Raw genomic sequence first — 21,046 nt, 5'->3', positions numbered from 1 at the left:
CTTCGGTGACAAGTGTGTTACTTGGGTTACCAGTTCACCCTACCTTCCACCATAACTTTCTACCCCATCCCCCCTACACTATTCTTCATCCAAATCCTCTACTCGACCGTCTACTCCACCAACCTACCCTCTACCCTACTCACTACCTTACTCACTACCTTACTCGCTACCTTCTACCTTGACACTCTACCCTTTTACTCATCAAGCCTAATCGATAGATACCCATATTGCATGGTATCATAGCTCAAACGACCATTCCGTGGCCGCCATCTTGGATTCATTTTCATTTCATTTATTTAGTTAAAATCAAATTCATGATAGTACTGAATCAAGAATTTGCCGCCATAATACTCGATTTGCAGCTGCAGCTCTCCAACGTCGGTCACGCCCAACACTCGCCAGATCACGCTCCACCTGGTCCGCCCACCGTGCTCTCTGCGCTTCACGCCTTCTTGTACCAACCGGATGGTTAGCAAACACCAGCTTTGCAGGGTTGTTGTCCGGCATTCTTGCAACATGCCCTGCCCATCGTATCCTTCCGGCTTTGGCCACTTTCTGGATGCTGGGTTCGCCGTAAAGTGCAGCGAGCTCGTGGTTCATCCTTCTCCGCCACACACCGTTCTCCTGTACGCCGTCCTTAGCACCCGTCGCTCGAAAACTCCGAGTGCTTGCAGGTCCTCCTCGAGCATCGTCCATGTCTCGTGTCCGTAGAGAACCACCGGTCTTATTAACGTCTTGTACATGGTACATTTGGTGCGGGGGTGAATCTTTTTTGACCGCAGTTTCTTCTGGAGCCCATAGTAGGCACGACTTCCACTGATGATGCGCCTTCGTATTTCACGGCTCACGTTATTGTCAGCCGTTAGCAAGGAACCGAGGTAGACGAATTCTTCTACCACCTCGAAAGTATCCCCGTCTATCGTAACATTGCTGCCAAGGCTTGTCCTGTCTCGCTCAGTCCCACCTACCAACATGTACTTTGTCTTAGCCGCATTCACCACCAGTCCGACCTTTGCTGCTTCGCGTTTCAGGCGGGTGTACTGTTCTGCCACCGTTCCAAATGTTCTGGCAATAATATCCATGTCATCCGCAAAACAGACAAATTGGCTGGATTTCGTGAAGATCGTACCCCGGCTGTTGAGCCCGGCTCGTCGCATAACACCTTCCAGGGCGATGTTGAATAGTAGGCAGGAAAGTCCATCACCTTGTCGTAGTCCCCGTCGAGATTCAAATGAACTGGATAGCTCATCCGAAATCCTTACGCTGTTCTGCACACCGTCCATCGTTGCTCTTATCAGTCTGGTAAGCTTCCCGGGAAAGCTGTTCTCGGCCATGATTTTCCATAGCTTCGTGCGGTCGATACTGTCGTATGCCGCTTTGAAGTCGATGAACAGGCGGTGCGTTGGGACTTGGTATTCACGGCATTTCTGGAGGATTTGCCGTACGGTGAAGATCTGGTCCGTTGCCGACCAGCCGTCGATGAAACCGGCTTGGTAACTTCCCACGAACTCATTTACTTTAGGTGAAAGACGACGGAAGATGATCTGGGATAGCACTTTGTAGGCGGCGTTCAAAATGGTGATCGCTCGAAAGTTCTCACACATTAACTTGTCGCCTTTCTTGTGGATGGGACAGATTATCCCTAGGATTATCCCTTCCTTCCACTCCTCCGGTAGCTGTTCGGTTTCCCAGATCTTGACTACTAACTAGTGCAGATAGGTGGCCAACTTTTCCGGGCCCATCTTGATGAGTTCTGCTGCGATACCGTCCTTACCAACCGCTTTGTTGTTTTTGAGCTGGTGGATGGCATCCTTAACTTCCCTCAGCGTGGGAGTTGGTTCGTTCCCGTCCTCTGCTGCATCAACATAGTCATTTCCTCCGCCGCCTTGGTCCTCCGTGCCTACATTCTCTTCACCATTCAGGTGCTCGTCGAAGTGCTGCTTCCACCATTCGATCACCTCACGTTTGTCCGTCAGGAGGCTCCCGTCCTTATCCCTGCAGATTTCGGCTTGCGGCACGTAGCCTTTGCGGGATGCGTTGAGCTTCTGGTAGAACTTACGTGTTTCTTGTGAACGGCACAGCAGTTCCATTTCCTCGCACTTCGCTTCTTCCAGGCGGCGCTTCTCCCGGAAGAGACGGGTCTGCTGCTTCCGCTTCTGTCTGTATCGCTCCACATTCTGTCGGGTTCCATGCTGCAGCATTACCGCCCGCGCTGCATCCTTCTCCTCCAGAACCGCTCTGCACTCCTCGTCGAACCAATCGTTTCGTCGACTCCGTTCTACGTACCCGATAGTGCTCTCGGCTGCGTTGTTGTTGGCTGCATTGACTGTACTCCAGCAGTCCTCTAGAGGGGCCACATCGAGCACACCCTCGTCCGGCAACGCTGCTTCGAGATTCTGCGCGTATGCGGTGCCGACATCCGGTTGCTTCAGTCGCTCTAGATCGTACCGGGCGGCCGCCGGTACTGTACATTGTAAATAACGGAGAGTTTTGGGCGCAGTTTAACCATCACCAGATAGTGGTCGGAGTTGATGCTGGCGCCACGATAGGTCCTGACGTCGATAATGTCGGAGAAGTGCCGTCCATCAATCAGAACGTGGTCGATTTGCGATTCCGTTTGCTGTGGTGATCTCCAGGTGTAACGATACGGGAGGCTGTGTTGGAAAAAGGTGCTACGAATGGCCATGTTCTTAGAGGCGGCGAAGTCGATGAGGCGTAGGCCATTTTCGTTCGTCAGCTGGTGGGCGCTGAACTTTCCAATCGTCGGTCTAAATTCCTCCTCCTGGCCTACCTGAGCGTTTAGATCCCCTATGATGATCTTGACGTCGTGGTTTGGGCAGTGGTCGTACTCGCGTTCGAGCTGCGCGTAAAATGCGTCTTTGTCATCATCAGTGCTTCCGGAGTGAGGGCTGTGCACGTTTATTATGCTGAAGTTGAAGAATCGGCCCTTGATCCTCAACCTGCACATTCTTTCGTCGATCGGCCACCAACCGATCACGCGCCTCTGCATGTCGCCCATCACTATAAAAGCTGTTCCCAGCTCACGTGTGTTGCCGCAACTCTGGTAGATGGTATGATTACCTCTAAACGTTCGCACCATAGATCCTGTCCAACACACCTCCTGCAGCGCTACGATTTCGAACCCGCGGTCCTTCAGTAGGTCGGCGAGTATGCGGGTGCTCCCGATGAAGTTGAGAGATCTGCAGTTCCACGTACCGAGCTTCCAATCGCAAGTCCCTTTTCGTCGCTGTGGTCGTCGCCATTGGTATTGGTTCGCATTCTTCTCTTGTTGATTTTCCGGTGCTAGTCTTTTTTACGGCTGGCTCGCAGGGCCTGACACCAACCCACTAACCCAGGGAGCTGGGCTTACCTTCCCAGAAGCTACGGGTTCTGCATTGGCATTTCCTCCAACTACAGTGCTAAATAGCTAGGCTCGAGCGCCAGTCTTCGCCGGAGGTGGTGTTTTTAATGGGCGCCCAGGAGATAATATTTTACCTGAGCTTCCACCCCCGCCATCTTGGATATGGTCCGCTATATTGAATTTCAAAATAACGTCAAATGTCGATTTTTGACTTTTACTCATCAAGCCCGATCGAAAGATACCCATATTGCATGGTATTATAGTTCAAATTACCATCCTGTCTCCGCCATCTTAGATATGGTCTGCCATCTTGGATTTCAAAATAGCGTTAAATATCAATGCTTGACGTCTACTAATGAAGCCCAATCGATAGATACTTATATTCCATAGTATTCAAAGCAGCATTGTCGTTAAATAGCATACATTTTGGAGTTTTGGCCGCCATCTTGGAACCCTAAGGAATGTCTATACCAAATTTGATTGAAATTGCTTGACGCATTCCAGAGGTATGCCGGAACATACAAATGTACATACATTAGTGTGGGTCATCGGAACCGTTTTCTCAGATCAAAGCTTTTTTGGTTCCGTTTCGGGCCCTGAGAATCTGTGCAAAATTTGAGCACAATCGGTTGCGTCTACACTTTGACATTGCAATTGAAATTTGTATGGGATTTTGTATAGGAAAACATACTATTTTGCATTTCAGCCATAAGTTGTTAAAGTTTGTCTGAAACTTTTTAACCGATACTGTAAAATGATAGCCTAGGATGTTCTGAAAAATTTTGTTGAAGACCACAAAGCGATCCGAAAATAGTGCTTGTGAAAATAGTTATAACCAACGAACCGCATACATGTGTTTATGTTTTAACATGTAAAGGAATAACAGTAGCAACAAAATCATGCTGTTTCGCCAAGCAATGCCAACGCTATAGGGTAAGTGTGCCAATTATTGCTATAGTACCAATTATTCGCCATAGTTGATTTTCACCCTTTAACGATGTATATCAACAATAAAAAAATGTGAACAACAGATCACGTTCACAAAAGATGGTTGCACTTATTTAAAGTTCACATTTTGCTCAAATTATGGTAGAAATAAATCATTTTCCTTAAAATTTCGGCTTCCTTGCACCCTTTTTTGCCATAGTGTACCAATTATAGCTAACCCCATAAGAAATGCATGCAAATAGTGCGAAAAGGAACCGAAGTTAAAAAATGTAGCCATAACTGGTACAGAGTTCCTATCATTGGCACACGCTGTAATAAATACTAAAAGTAGTTTTGGCTCCGTTTTTATATTTTTCCTGTAAAGTATGGAAACTAAACTATCTTTTAACATATTGGTGACATTCGTTGGTCTTCTCGTTATTTTTGTACAAATAGTTTTCCTTAGGTAGTGCCATAATTGGTACAGGCACCCTAACTTTTTTCATAAACATCACATCACTTCGCGGTCTTCGACAAAGTTTATCAGGACACCCTAGGCTATGTTTTCATTTTATCGGTTACACTCGCTTGTTATGCGCGAAATGCAAAAAAGTGTGTTTTCCCATGTAAAACCCCATACAAACTTAAAACGCGATGCGCAAAACGTAGACATAACCGATCGTGCTCAAATTTTGCACACTTATTTGGATCCTGAAATGGGATCCAAAAAGCTTTGATCTGATGGGATACTATTGATTTTTTCATTTTCCATATAAACGATGACCCACTCTAACATACATGCATACATGTAAACATACAAATAGACAAACATATAAACAAATAAGCATATCAACATACAATAATAAATACAATGACTTTTATATGTATTGATTAACAACTCTGCCTAAGAAAAGAAATATAAATTATTATTCATTGTCAAGATTCCAGGGAAATAAATTTCATTCACATTGGAAATTAAGCTCAATTATCGTGACAGTATGTAATCCTTGCAGCATCAGTTACGCCACCTACTAAACTTGTCACTAACTATATTTCCAATATGACCAAGGTATGGATGTGGAGAACATCTTCTCTGAAGAAAGTATTCTAAAACTTTGCCTTATTCTGGAGATATTTACATCGAAAGGACTGTCCTATTTATGGGCGTTCGGGGCATGTGTCCTATAAATATGTAGAACGCTGGGCGGATATGGGTTAATCTTACCGTCTACCCTACTCTCTACCCTAACATTTCCTCTACCCTCAACCCTACTCACCATCCTACCGTTTTCCCAACTGTCTACCCTACCCTCTACCCTAACCTTCTACTCCACTCCCTCTACTCTATCCTTCACCCAAACTCTCTATTCGACCGTCTGCTTCACCGTTTACCCTACCCGCTACCCTACCATCGAAGCCCGACTGATAGATACCCATATTGCATGGTATATTAGCTCAAACTACCATTCCGTGGCCGCCATCATGGATTTCAAAATGGCGTTGAATATCGATTGTTCACTTCCCAACTAACAATCCCTAATTCTAAATCGTAAAGGTGCTTGTGAACCTTTACGATTTAGAATGATGCTAATAATTTTCAGGCACAACCTTCGTTCCGGTTTTGATCACACAAATTTGGAGAAACTATAAAGCATAGTGTTATGTACCAACTGAACTGTTTGTTGTTAAATCGTTTTACAACTATATAGTAAAGCTGTTATTCAGCTTTAGCAAAAAATATTTAAAATATTAAAATGCAAAATTTGTCAATTTCCTCGAGAGTTTTTGGTACTTAATGCTGTGAACAAATATTGTTAAGTAATAACTACACATTAATTTACCTAAAGCCAGATTCGAACTCGAGACCCGTCGATTGCCAGCCGCATACCTTCCTATCTGCGCCATCCTAGAGATGGTTTAATAATGATCAGACTTCGACTCCTATTCAGCAGTGGTGAATTAGCACAACATTATGGTTAACGACTGAACAACAGATTAATTCAGCTGTTCTTCAGTAAAAACCACGTGTTTTTCATCATGTACACTGAGTCGAAGTACACAGAAAGAAATCATGAAAATTAAACAGCACGTAAGTTAAGCAACGACTGAAAATTATAGCACAAGCTACAAAATTACAGCCATTTGGCTCAGTAATCAGCCAATCATGCGTACTGTTTACCTTTTTTGAGACATATTCGCTTGAAATTTACATGCAGTAACGTAAACGAGGACAGCTACGCTCAGTCGTCTGCCTCGCTGCGGAGACTGTTCTCTCGCTCCCTGCGGCCGAAGCGGTACAACAGTTTGTTCCTTTATGGTGGAACGTGTTTATCTTTGATTGCCTTCTCTTCAGCTTGGTGAGACAGCCTAGAGGGGTTAGGCGGGAACTCTCACTCGGAAGATCTGAGTTCGATTCTCGTCTAAAGATTTTTTTAAGTTTCTCTGAAAAGTCGGTGCCTAATTACCACTTTTCTCTCAGCAATCATCAGTGTAATTTTAAGATCACTCATAAATTTCTATCGAACACGATGGAGGTCAATTTGTTACATTCAGTTCGTCATAAATTTACAGATTTTGTTCGTACTGTGTATGATGAAACGAAAGTGCTTATTTGACTTGTGAAAAACACATTATACAGATACCCCAGACAACCAATTTGCACGTATAATGAAGTTTATGTTCATGCTATACGTACTTTTATGTGGTAAAGTTACATCGCATAAGATGCAGTAAAAGTGCCTTATGCGTACAAAAGTGGAGGCGCTATACGTGCATTGACGGAAAAAAATGACGCTTTATGACTTGAAGCAATATCTTATGCGATGTACGGTATGAACTATTGCGACGTAATATAGCATCTTATGCGACTTAAAAATATTCGAAATAAAAAAATCTTGTCACCTAAGTATCGAACTAATAACCTTTGGATTTCGAGCCGCACTTCACACTGAACACCAAACACTACTTATGAAACACACTGATTAAATGTCATGACATTCTAACTCACCTCAGTGCTTGTTGGAATGCACTTGGTTTCCGTGCGCTGTACGTGTTCGGCAGGCTATTTGGAAATCAAAATGATGTAGCATGATTTCTCGCACAGTTACCACTACTCCTTCCATTGTAGCACCACCCATTGTTAATTATAAGGTCAACAAAACAAAAATGATGACTTTGTAACTTGTTTTGTAACCGTAATGATGACTTTTCACTTTCTTTTAGCTTTTTGGCACTCCAACAGCACCTCTTTCATTTTTCATTGTTATCACATATCACATCGCAATATGCCAACGTTAACGATTCTAGCTTATGCGAGTTTGTGTGTACATTTGAACGAGTTTATTTCCACTTTTATGCGATTTAGTTTGTACACCAATGCAAGTTAAACTGGCATAATAAAAAAAGCACCAAGCGAAGTCGTATAATCATCGCAGTACGCAATTTTGCGAGTTCAATAGACACTTTGTGAGTTCACTCGAACGCTTTTGCGAATAAGCAAAGTTCGTTGCAACAAAACATCGGAATATTGTTTACTACGATGTAGTCATACATTTTAAAAGTTAATTTGTACTCTTATATGATTTCACCAGATGTATCGCAGTAAGTTAAAAAAAAAAATAACATTATATGCGATGAAAATTGTCCCTCAGCCGTACATATATGCGATAGTGACTTAAAATAGTACTTTATACGATGTACAGCGTGCATCCTTATGCGATTCCTGGTTGTCTGGGACATGTCTTAATATTTACATGAACTTTACAAGAAGCAGAAAAAAGTCTTGTTAAACTATGTTGTAAAGAAATTACTGCGAGTCGAATAAAAATCTTATTGAACGCTTGTAAAGTGTTTTAAATTATCATTGTTAATACAAACACGAAAAGTTGAACATTGGCTACTTTTTCCATTGAAATAGCATTTGTACAGTTATGTGTACAGCATAATTTTAGTTCAGCTATAATTACTATTATAAAGCAACAATTCAGAATGCATGCTTGTTTGCGGCAGGTGATTGTTAGTTGGGTTCTACGCATCAAGCCCAATCGATAGATATTCATATTGCATGGTATATTAGTTCAAACTACCATTCCGTGGCCGCCATCTTGGGTATGGTCTGCCATCTTGGTTTTAAAGATGGCGTCGGATATTCATTTTTAAGTTCTACTCATGAAGCCCGATCGATAGATACCCATATTGTATAGTGTCCAAAGCAGCATTGCCGTTAAATAGCATACATTCTAGAGTTTTGGCCGTCATCTTGAATTCCAATACCCCTACTATCACCTCCACATCCTAAGGAATGTGTATGCCAAATTTAATTGAAATTTCTTGACGCATTCCATTTTATGCTGGATCATACATATAAACATACAAACAGATAAACATGCAAACATATAAACATACAAAACATACAATCATACATACATTACCTTTGTATGTATTGATTAACAATTAAACCAAAGAAATGAAATATAAATTATTAACCACTGTCAAAATTCCAGGGAAATTTTTTTTTCGCATTGGAAATGAAGCTCATAGATCGCGACAATATGTAATCTTTGCTGCATCGTTTACGCCACCTAGTGAACCAGTCACAATATATTGTCCACCATGAGCAAGGTATGGATGTGGAGCACATCTTCTCTGAAGAAAGTATTCTAAAATTTTGCTTAATTCTGGAGATATTCACATCACTGTCCTATTTATAGGACGCTGGGCGGATATGGGTTAAAGACATTCGCATCACTTCTGTAGCAAAGAATCTTAATTGATTCAAATGTATATTAATGCATTTCAGGGCCCATATAGCCGAGGCGGTAAACGCACGGGTATTCAGCATGACCATGCTGAGGGTGACGGGTTCGATTCCCGATCAGTCCAGGATCTTTTCGCAAAGGAAATTTCCTTGACTTCCTTGGGCATAGAGTATCTTCGTGCCTGCCACACGATATACACATGCAAAATGGTCATTGGCAGAGGAAGCTCTCAGTTAAAAACTGTGGAAGTGCTCATAGAACAGCTGAGAAGCAGGCTTTGTCTCAGTAAGGACGTTACGCGAAGAAGAAGAAGAAGAAGTATATTAATGCAACAAGCCACCTGACGTCATCAACGACTTATCGCATGGTTTCATTCTTCTTTGTTTGTTCATTTTTGGGATTAACAGCTGCTCCAACAAATAATCGCTTTGGATATGGTTTGCATTAGGGTATCAATACCCCAGTATTATCTATCTCCTCCATTCTTATCGCAAAGTCTTCAATAATGAAATCCTGTTCGCCCAAAGCTTGCTCTATTGCCAATTCTCCAATGCTCTCGCAATAATATGGCACAACGTGGTGCGATGTTGAATAGCAGGCACCACGTGAACTTCTCATAAACCTCTTGGCCCCCAAAAAAAGTGAAGGCCCGACCAGACCTCCAAACCACTTCCACTTCATACTGCAGACAGCAGCGTGCAGACAGTTCAATCCGGCAGACAGACAGACAGACAAACATCAGACATACAGCCGGTTTGACGGACACTTCACCCATTTTATCATCAGCAATAATACCTAGCATAATCATCATCATCATCATCTTCGTGATCAGTAAAAATCCGCAGTTACCAATGAGTGCTTCCAAAATGAACCGTCAAAACAAGCTTTTAGGAACCAAAATGTGATCTGGCTGTTTGCAAGGAAAATTTGAAGAAACTCGTGCTGTGCAAAGATTCATGGTACCGTAGAATGAGGATATACTAATAAGTTGGATCTTCTCATGAACAAAACATATTCTGGCATTCAAGAACGTTTGGTTTGATATTTGATTTATTAAAGCTAGGAAGTATTTGTTTTATTCACAGATTAATTGGATACATGCTATAAATGACGACATGAAAAATACTTATCAACATAAAATTATATGTTATATGTCCGTTTTAGTAGAATAAACCAATACTGTCTATCTTCAGGCATTTTTCGGTTTCAAACTCCTCCCATTATACGGTACCAACCGAACCACGCGCCCAAATCCGATGATGATGAGGATGATGTGAATGATGAGAGGCAGGCCAGCAGCCAGTCAGCGTCATGATGCTGTAATGAAAATGGTGTGTGAATAATTTGCTCCTCAGTTGTTTTTTTAGCGAATGTCTAGTCATTTTTTTGCTTCCTTTCCTATTTTTATTTGAGATACTTTCTACTCTATTGAGTTTTGCACGATGTTCTTCCATTTTCTCGATATGGCTTGAAATGGGTAACTGTTTTGGTAAATAGAAACCCAGCTGGTAGAAGAGGCAATGCTCGGATCGTTTAAGGGGGAGATTTTCGACATCCTGGACTGACGAATGCATGCTTCTAATGGTTTCATCTTTCATTTCAAACATCCTTCATGGATCAACAATTTAATTTAGTTTTCCTGTCTTTAAAATTGAGAATTTCTTAGTTTTTCATGTACTGATCAGAACAGATTTTTATATTATTTTTTATACAAACTGCGGTAATTTATTCCTTATTGGTAATCCTAGAAGCTTTAAATGCTACAAAACGGTCCTCTGAAGCAGCGAATTTAAAAGCTCAGTCATGAATCTAATAAACCTCCAATTGAAACAACTCTGCATAGCACAAACCCGCTAGGTGACACATGCCTCCTTTTCAACTGACAAAAGTGCGTGGGAGGATAAGACAGGATAGCACCGTTTCTACAATTTTGTGTTTCCTCATGCCGCCCACACAACGGTGAATAAAGGTTCATTGTACAGTATGTAGCTTTTTAAATGTAGCTTGGATCTAGTAAAGGAGGGAAGTTTGACGAGTATTGAGACCTACAGAAGCGTGAACTCTGTGGGTTGTAATGTATCTTCCATAACAACCATAATTGATAAATGCTGATTATTCCAAATGTTTTAGGAACTTTGAAAGCAGAACAAGCCTATAATATAACTTCGTTTTCTGTTCTCTTCCTTTCTAGGCCACCGGGCTATGGATCCAATATTCTTCTCTCCGCCCAATGGAGTCCCGTCAGAAAGCAAATTGGCAACCTATATGGTAAGTTTGATTGGTACAAATCGCTTTGATACATGTCGCTATCCAGAATTCAAGTAACAACCTCCGCTCACCGTATCCTTCCAGATTTGGACACCTTCTGGATGTATATCTGTGCAGTACACTATCAAAATCATCCGCCTTCCTCAAGTTCTTGCAAGTTCTCCTCGAATATGGCCTCGAGTTCGTGATCTTAGAGGAGCACCATTCCCATGAGCGTCATTTTGCTGGATTTTTTTTGACCGTAATTTTTCCTGAAGTTCAAAGACTTTAATTGATGGTGCACCTCTGTATTTCATGACTCACATTGTTGTTGCACGTTAGCAAGGAACCTAGGTAGCCTAAATCTTCTTTGGGTGTAAAGTATCCCTGTCTTCCGTAGCATTGTTTCCAAGCTGCATTCACTACTTTACCAGCCAAAACGTTCTTGCATTAATAACTCAGGCAGGATTTTGTACCCCAATTGTGTGACCCTGACCTTCGCATGTCACCCTCCAGAGCGATACATGCAAGAAAGTAGATGGGCTTTCCTCAGCTCTGTCGATAGAACTGAACAGTTCTCTTGAAATGTTAGTTTGGTAGTCCGTTCATCGTTGTGTTAAGTCAGTAAGACCAGTAAGAGTGTCTGGGCCCGATTGGTCCAGAATATTTTCGTAAGAGCTGTATTTGTGTGTTTGTGGCTTCGTGGTCGTGCGGCTAAGGTCACCAAGCCTTTAGTCGCATCGTGCTAAGGAGCGCGGGTTCGATTCCCGTCGCAGCTGTCAGGAAAAGTTTTCGGCTGTGCCACTGGGCGTTGCATGCTAGTCCGTTGTCCAGTGTCGTGCTTCCTTCAAAGAGCAAATAGCTCACTGGAAGCATTAAACGTGTCTGTGTATTTTTCATTAATTTTGGACACTTAAGTTCCTGCCTCTTGTAGCATATTTTCCCATACTTCCTACATTACTCGCTACACTACCTAAGAATCGACTCAGAATTATAAAAAAAAAAAACTTGGAAAGATTTCCCAAGGAAGAAAAGAATTTGTGAAGGAATCACGTGAGAAATTTCTGACGGAATCCATGACTCATGGATAGATTCAGGAGTGATCTCTATAGGAATCCTTAAATAAATTAGGGAGGAATACCTGAAAGAATGCCAAAAGAAATTCCGGCAGAAATGTCTACAGAAGTTCTGGGGAGAATCCTTGAAAGAATCTTCTGAACCATTCTTGGTAGGTATCTCTAAATGAAACGTGCGAAATTTCAATGAAGGAATTCCGGGAGGAATCAAGGAAGAAATCAAGGAATGAATCGCGGGGGGAAACCCATGAGACAGTCTCTGAAGGAAGCCTGGGGAAAAAACTCAGGGATCCCTAATCCAGTCTCGAGAATAATCCGTGAATGAATCTCGGAAGCAATCTCGGAAGAAATCCCCAAAGAATCCCTAGAAGGAACCAATGGAGGAATCTCTGATGGATTGTCGGAAAATATCCTTGTAGGAATCCCGAGAGGAGTCCAGTTAGGAATCAGTGGAGGAATTCCAAAAGGAATTGCTAACGAAATGCCAGAGAAATCTCTGTTGGAATCTTAGGGAAATATCCCTTAAAAACACCCGGGAAAAATCAATGAATGAACCCTGGAATGAAACCCAGGATGGATCTTGAAAGAATTCCGGAAAAAAGCAAACGAAATCCATGAAATATCGGAAGAAATAAACGGAGAAATCCTTAGTGGAATCTCCGAAGAAAGTCATGGAGGAATTCCAAATGGAATACTTGAAGGAATCTTTGATGGAAACTCAGCAGGCAAACAAGTTCTGGCAAACAAATTTCTGAAGGAATCCCTGAAAACATCCTGGAGGAATTTCTTATTGATTCGTGGGAGGAATACCTGGAAGAATACTGGAAATAGCCCCGGGAGAAATCCCCAAAGGTAAAGAAATCAATGAAAGGGTGTCGGACGGAATTCCGCGAGAAAACTCAAGAATAATCTGTGAAAGAATACGGAAAGAATTCCAAGATAAATCCCTAAAGGAATCTAAGACGGAATCATTGAAGAAATCCTGGGATGAGCCGTTGAAGAAGCATTGGGAGATACCAATGAAGAAATCACCGAAGGAATTTCTGAAGAAAACCCTGCAGGAATCCCGGGAACAATCCTTGAATGCATCAATGAAATAATCTCAGAAGGGATCTCTATAGGAAACCTGGGAGGAATCAATGAGAACTCCTGGGGACTTCTAAGAGCAAATATTGGACATATCAAAGCTGGTAAAGCAAGAATTCGAAGAGAAATCTCTTAGTAGGAATTTTCTGTAAATATCGAGAGCAATTCTGGGAGAAATCCCTGGTGGAAGCATATAGGAGTAATTTATGGATGAATTATTAGAAAAACCCTTGAAGATATTTTTAAAGAAATCATGCGTTTTCGAAGGAGTTCCAAGGGGAATCCTGGAAAGAACCTATGGAGAAATCCCTTGAGGAGTCACAAGCAGAATTTCTTGAAGAATTTCAGAAAACTTTCCTGGAGCATTTTTTGAAAAACTCATAAGAGGAATCGCAGCAAGAATTTCTGAAAAAGTTTCAGCATAAATTTTTGATGGAATTCATGAAGAAATATGTGAACAAATCCCTGTATCCCTGTATTTCAGGGATTTTTGGAGGAATCCCAACAGGTCTAGAGGAACATGAAAATGATTTCCTGGAGAAACCCCAGTACGGAATCCTGGAGGGATCCAAGGAGAACTATCTGGAGTACCTAATTGCAAGAGCAATTCCTGCTAAAATCTTTGGAGAAATCCTCTTGGAATTCGTGCAGTAGTTTTGCTGTGATTATTCATGAATTTCTTCGATGATCTTTATTGATTGTTTTACAAATTTCTACATGAATTCCTGCAGAAATTCGAACTAATGGGTAGTACGCAGATCGCAAGAAATTGCTTGGCCGATCTCGATGCGTGGAAAATTCAGGCAAGGAATCGCTCAAGAAATAATAAAGCGTCGCTTTATTCCGGCTCCTAGTACGGAGCTGAAACGAAACGTCAAATCAAATGGGGCTTGCTGTGTTAAATTTCTTGACCATTCCGGTCACGGAAAAATGATACACTGAACGAAAATTACTTGAGCGATTCCGTTTGAAGTGCATACCTCGCATAAGATTTCTCCGGGTATTACTGTTAAGATTTTTAAGCTTTTCCAGCTGGGATTTATCTAGTATTTGCTCTTGGACGTTCCCCAGCAGGAACTTCTCAGATCTACTCTCGCAGCTAAGAATCCTCAATCTTAGCAAAAAAAAAACAACGGAGCGATTTCGCCACAAATTTTCGAAGGAATCCCAGCAGTATTCCAGGAAATACTCTAAGAGACATCTCTGGATGAATCACAGGAGGAATTTGAGGAGATCTTTGGCGAAATCTCTGAGAAATTTCTTGAGGATTCCATTAAGAAACTTGAGGAGTCACAAGAAAAATTCTAAAGGAATTCCAGCAGGCATTCCAAGAAGATTCTAGAGAACAGTTCTTAAAGGAACGACCCTGGAGGTATTTATGAAGAAATTCATGAAGAAATCCTTCCTGTGGAATTCTGGGCGGAATCCTCCCAGTTGGAATACATACTGGGAATCCTCCAAATATTTCTGCTTTGATTTTCTCAAGGATTTATCCAGAAATTCTTCTTAAATTTCTTCCTGAGATTTATAAAAAAAAATCCGCCTATGATTGCTTTATAGATTTCTTCACGTTTTTTTAGTTATTACAGAAAAAATCTCTTGTGTTATTTCTGGAGAATTCACAGAAGATATTTCTGGAGGAATTCCTAGAGGAATGATAAAAAATGTATGGAGTAACCACAGGTACAATTTTCGGCTTAACCCCTGCAGAACGTCAAGATGAGTCCTAGAAGTATTTCATAAATACATTAAAAAAAACCACCCCAAAAAGAATTTCGAAAGGAATCTACAGATTTTTTTTTCTTTTGAGAAATAACTTCAGCAAATTTTCAAGTAATCTTTGGAGGAATCGCAGTGGAAATCTATGGAGGAATCCCCCGTAGTTCCTCAGGAATCTCCTTCTCGGATTACGTCAAGAACTTTTTCGAACATCCTTCCAGAAAATTGAGTTGAATAACAGGCTTTGCTCAAGTTATGCCAAGAAGAAAGTCATGTACCAAACAATTAGAGTCAGGACAGTTAAAGTTAGCCGAAACACGAGAGACAAAACGAGAACATTATTTTCCCCCTGATGAAGGCACCATCCCTAAGTGCCGAAACGTTGGGTAGATAATAAACCCGTTTCAAGAATAAAGACTGCGTAGCCACTAAAAGTTCAAAGAATAATTTAAGTATATCTTTTAATATGCGATACTCCTAAGGTCCATATTTGATGCACCAATAAACGGCTAACGGTTGTGATCTCCATGGTACAAACATGGTAATCAACGATGTTCGATGTTGAAAATTGAAGACTATATTTGATGTAAAATAGAGTGATTTTTCTTGCGAATCAAAAAGAAAGACACGCTATACCTGTTTTTCGAGGGATCCATGGTTCCCTAAATACCACCGGGAGTGGTAAATTCGGCCAAATAGTCCCTAAACAGCTTCCAGTGCTCTTGTTTTATAAAATCATCATGTTTGATGTATCGCAAGGTAGGTTTTAGTTGTACTCTTCCTCAGAGGAATCAGGTTCCCGGAGCACACCTGAAAATGGCCGTAATTTAGGTTCCGTATAAAAATTAAGAAGGACAGATTCTGGGACAGATCCAGATTTGGATTAGAAATAAATTATCTACTAATTAATTATTCGAATACATAATATCAACTTGAAGACTTTTTGCTGCCTTTTATATAGGATTGCATCACTATACACCGGATCGGATCGATGATCTAAATTAGCGATGGCTCGGAAGATTTATATTCAAAATGGTGACTTTACTTCTGAATGGGACAGATCACCCCTTTTTGTACAACTCCGATAGCTGTTCGGTACCCCAGTTCATAACCGGTTTAATGGTGCAGACAGATGGGCTTTTCTTGATGAGTTCAATTGCAATACTTTAGCTGGTAAATGGCATCCTTTACTTCTCTCAGTATGCTACATAGTTTTTTTTATCTGTATTAACGAGATTTTTAGCCCTGGGCTAGTTCATCTCGGGACCCACGCATTACTTCCCTTCCGAAGAAAGATCTCACATTTTGCGCAATTGTCGGGAGTGGGATTCGATCCCAGGTCATCGGCATGATAGTTAAGTGTTATAACCATCACACCAGGTCCGCTCTATGCTAAATAGTTGGTTAAATTCTGATCTTTACTGCAATGACGTTGTCGGTTTCTCCGTTGCATTGGTTCTCTGTGCCAATGTTCTTCATCCTGTAAGGTGCTTGTCTAGGTGCTGCTTCTAGCTTTCAATCACCTCATGCCGATCCACCATGAGATACCCGTCTTTATGCCGACATACTTAGACTAACTTCACGTAGCCGTTGAGCTTCTAGCAGGACTTCCGTATTTCTTGGGAACGGAACAGTGTAGCTCTATTTTGTCACACTTTGCTTCTCGAGACGGTGTTTTTTTTTTCTGGATCTACCGCTTTCGCTTCTGCTTTTAACGTTCCACGTTATGCCGGGTCGCCATAATTGAGTCCTTTTCCTATAAAATTCTTCTACCGTTCTCGTTGAACCACTTGTTTTATAGACTGCAATCCACATACTCGACGATTATCTCGCCTGTGCGAACTTAACGTTTTCGAGATTCTGGGTGTGTGAAACGAAGCTAAGAGAGAAGAAATGTGAATAGTGCTTCAGGAAGTTCGAATCTCTATTGTGATATTTGTGATTGCAAAAGGGCTCAAGAAGAGCCCAGCCGAGCAGGAATGAATAACTGGCACACTACTGAAGCATACCAAAGTCAGGTATCATACCAAGACAAGGTATTGCTAGGTTATCCAGGTATTGAAAATAACTTATTTTGGTATTTTGTAAGTATTGATAAAATAACTCAACCAGTTAAGGGTTTGGTGTTGAGGACTGCTTGAGGTATTATTGAATTATTGAAAAGGATGGCGATCGTATTTGAAGAGCATAGAAACACTTTATGGGTGATGATTTCAACGGAGACGGTAAACATGATCGCCGGGATGTTACCAGCATAGGAATAAAGAAAGTCAACCCGACTGGTCGTATCATACTGTACCCGACAAGTTCATATCATATTGTGTTATGATGTTGAAGATTTTTTCTATATCTAATTATGTTATAAACTAAATGCAGAATGATGTTAAAATATCTAAAATTGTAACAAAAAGTACATTGGTCTAATCAAGATTATAATCTTTTTTGTTATAATCATATCAAAATTATAACAAAATATGATATGAATTTTTGCCTCAGGATTACTAGTTTCTATTAGAATTTGTAACTTATAACATAATGTAATATAATTGAGTTATAGTATTTTGAAAACACCTAGGATGTTGAACATGATTATATCCCAATGAGTTATAAATATCATGGTTTGTTAGGATTATGTTATATTTTTGCTACAATTTTCTAGTCGGGAAGGAGAATCAGACTTGTTGGCTGAATCGCAACACGAGTGGGATGAAGTTCCATCACATTTTCGCTTGTAATGTGTGAACCGGGAGGGGACACTGGATAGTCAACAATGTTGTCGAAGTGATGCGCCATGAAGAAGAGATTGGGATTGCTGTGTATAGTACAGCAACGAAAATACTCTCTGAATCGCACGCAGAAGAAAAGGCGTGAAGACCAGAGCGTGCCGTGATTTCGGGTGAAATTGATCGATGTGTGGTCCACTTTCATTTGTCAAATCTAACGCCGTAAACTTAAAGCAAGATTTTCACATCATCTAACTCAAGGGTTATTGAAAGATGAAAGATGATTACATATTTCTGTACCGCCAGTCGGGGTGACATTGGGCCTGGGGGGTAACTTTGGGCCAAAAATCAAGAAAGATGTTTCGCTCAAAATACTAACATTTATCGAAGTGGTGATCAAAAAGGGTATAGTATATGTCTAATATAACTTGCGTTGGCCATGCTGTGTAGAAAAAAGTCACATTTAGTTAAGTTTCCATTAAGAAAACGTGATGTGATTTTTATGGTTAGGCGTACTGTACAATATCATTATTTTAAAATGCCCAGTAGAAAACAGCTGAACACCGAACTTGTAGTGAATTTCTGTTTACTAGGTGCATTCAGTAGTTGTTTTGTTAAATACTATGAGTTTTCTTGATTCAGTAAGCTATTTTTCATGAAAAACTTATTTATTCAAGGTTTAGTACAAATAGTTCATCATGGGGGTGACTTTGGGCCATATAAAAGCAATGCAATCAGTACGAGAACCCTACAAATGTGAATTAAAACAACTGAAAGTATTCACATTATTTTAAGCATAATACGGTGTAGTTTTGAAATAAATGTAAGATTCATACTAAATTAAGAATGCACGCATATCAGTTACTATGTATATGATAAAGAAATATTACTTTCGTCTTTTGAGAATGTTGGTTGGAGAAATTTTTGAGGAATAGCAGATGTATTGCATTGGATCATTGAACGTAGATTATGAATGTTATCAAACATTCACGTTTGTTCGTCTAAAATGTTATTTTAAAGTGACTACAACACTGATAGGTTGTGCGCAAGTATCTATATGTTCAATAGTTTTGATTTGCAAGCGATATTTTCTCATGTTTTTAACTATTTTGTTGGAATTTTAGTGTTTGGCCCAATGTCACCCCCTAGAAGGGGTGAAATTGGGCCAATTTCAATTTGGCTGTATCATTGTCAAAATTAAAGTTGAAGCATTTATACTTTGAACTATCCTGAACAATATAAAAATGAACGTGTCTACCGAATTTAACATTGATTTAGAGCTAAACTATTGTCGTAAGGACCCACAAACGGATGGACTATGTAATTTTGGCCCAATGACACCCCCACTGACGGTATGAAATTCAATATTTTCTCAAACTGCATATTCAGCGATGATGAAAAACGCTTTCAAACTTTTCTTGCTGTAGTGGTATCGCACATTCAATAAACATTCCAACAGATGTTTCTTGCTGTTAAACACTCGCTAAAACCGATTTCGTCATCAAAAGTTCTATAACATTTAAATTTTATGCATAAAAGTTAACTTTTTGTAATTGTGTTACATATTTCCTGAGAAAATTGCATGCATACTTTCAAGCATTTTCAACGGATTTAATAATCCTTAAACTAAAATAAATAAACATTTAGAAAACTTGTAGAAATTTTTCGTAGTTTTTCGCATTCAGGGATGTCATATGCAGTTGGAAACTAGTAGTTTACGCAACAAGGTGCAGAATGAAGATTTTTACAGCACGAGTTGTACATTTATCCAACGAGGCTTGCCGAGTTGGATAATTACGACGAGTGCTGTAAAAATCGAGTTCTGCACCGAGTTGCGTACAACGTTTTTTGCAACTTCATAATTTACCACATGAGGATAGTTTTTAACAAAACTATTTCATCAGACTGCACACTGATGTTCATAGCCATGATCAAGGAAGTCTGATCATAGCAGGTTGTACAGTACAGTTGTCACAATTTTTCAAACCTGCGTCCAGAAGCATCCATAAGTTGATCAATACTGAAAACAGTGCTGTAATGGTTCATTACACAACGCAAATCAGTGCTGTAATGAACCATTACAGCACTGTTAATTTGGTGTGGGAAAGTAGGCCTTTTCCTGGCAGATTTGCGTGAGGTAAAATGACCTATTACGATGAGAAGTTGCAAAAAAAATATTTTCAGCCCTTGCAAAAGCATTTAACTGACAGATCAATTTCACCCCGAAATCAATTTTTTGATTTTTTATTTCAAATGATATTTTTTTATAATAAAACGAGTTACAGTCAAAGTTTTAACCTCGTTGACTGATGACATCCATGGTCGTACTTGTTTTGAAGCATTATAAGTTTGATCATATCGGTTACCATTCAAAAAAAAAGACGGCAAAAACTTTGAAGAGTGATCAATTTCACCCGGATTCACGGTATGGAGCTGTCGAGCGGAGTAGGCTTGATCTATCGCCGCGAACCTGATTGAATCGTCCGTAACGTGGCACCGGTTTGCCACTCGCACAGTTACTCTGTCTCTCGGCAAAAATTGGAGACAAGCACATGAGATTGTGTGAAGCACAGGTTTTTTTTTTGCACCACACTGTGCCTGCCGACAACCCCTGCTGTCGGGGGTTTCGCAGTAGGAGTAGGCTAGGTTCACCGCCGTAGTCCAGATCGAGTATATCGCAAAGAAGTACCGGAACATGGTCTTTGGGCGCCCGTGAACTGGCAGCAACTCTTCAACCGAAATCTCAGAACGGAAATCGGAGCGACCGGGAATCGAGTCCATCACCCTTTGCATGATCAGACTGAATACCCACACCTATAGAGCTGTGGCTATATGGGTCCTTCATAACAAGATTTATAATGTTTTCAATAATAATAAATACTTACATTTTAAATGTGAGGTTGACGATTTTGCGGTAGCTAATGAGCTAATTTCGAAATAAATAATGGAACACAAAGCACACCTTTCAAACCACCCATTACCGCACATGACTGATGAAATATTACCATTTTCTCTCCTTCCAGAGTCGACAGAACGTTTCGACACCAACGTATGGGTTGTCCACGGGCCTCAGCAAATTAACACTAGACTCCCCCATATCGATTAAGAAAACTCAGGTAAGTGCACAATCATCGTCGTCCCGGCCGTCAT

At 40.6% G+C, this 21,046-nt stretch overlaps 1 protein-coding gene across 4 annotated transcripts in view; it reads left to right on the top strand.

Annotated features, from left to right (window-relative positions):
• The window catches only part of LOC115254148 (PAN2-PAN3 deadenylation complex subunit PAN3), a 111,415-nt gene that overhangs the window by 52,007 nt on the left and 38,362 nt on the right, over window positions 1–21,046 (top strand). For all 4 annotated transcript variants that reach the window (XM_029869802.2, XM_062853736.1, XM_062853738.1 and 1 more), the window contains exons 3-4: window positions 11,237–11,313; window positions 20,920–21,012. In XM_029869802.2, the coding sequence (XP_029725662.2) occupies window positions 11,248–11,313; window positions 20,920–21,012 (159 nt within the window). In that variant the 5' untranslated portion in view covers window positions 11,237–11,247. The remainder of the gene's footprint in view (window positions 1–11,236; window positions 11,314–20,919; window positions 21,013–21,046) is intronic.

This window comes from Aedes albopictus, chromosome 2 (genome assembly GCF_035046485.1).
Source record: "Aedes albopictus strain Foshan chromosome 2, AalbF5, whole genome shotgun sequence".
Taxonomy (NCBI): Eukaryota; Metazoa; Arthropoda; class Insecta; order Diptera; family Culicidae; genus Aedes; species Aedes albopictus.
The sequence above is the reverse complement of the archived record's forward strand: the minus strand, read 5'-3'. Positions and strand labels throughout refer to the sequence as shown.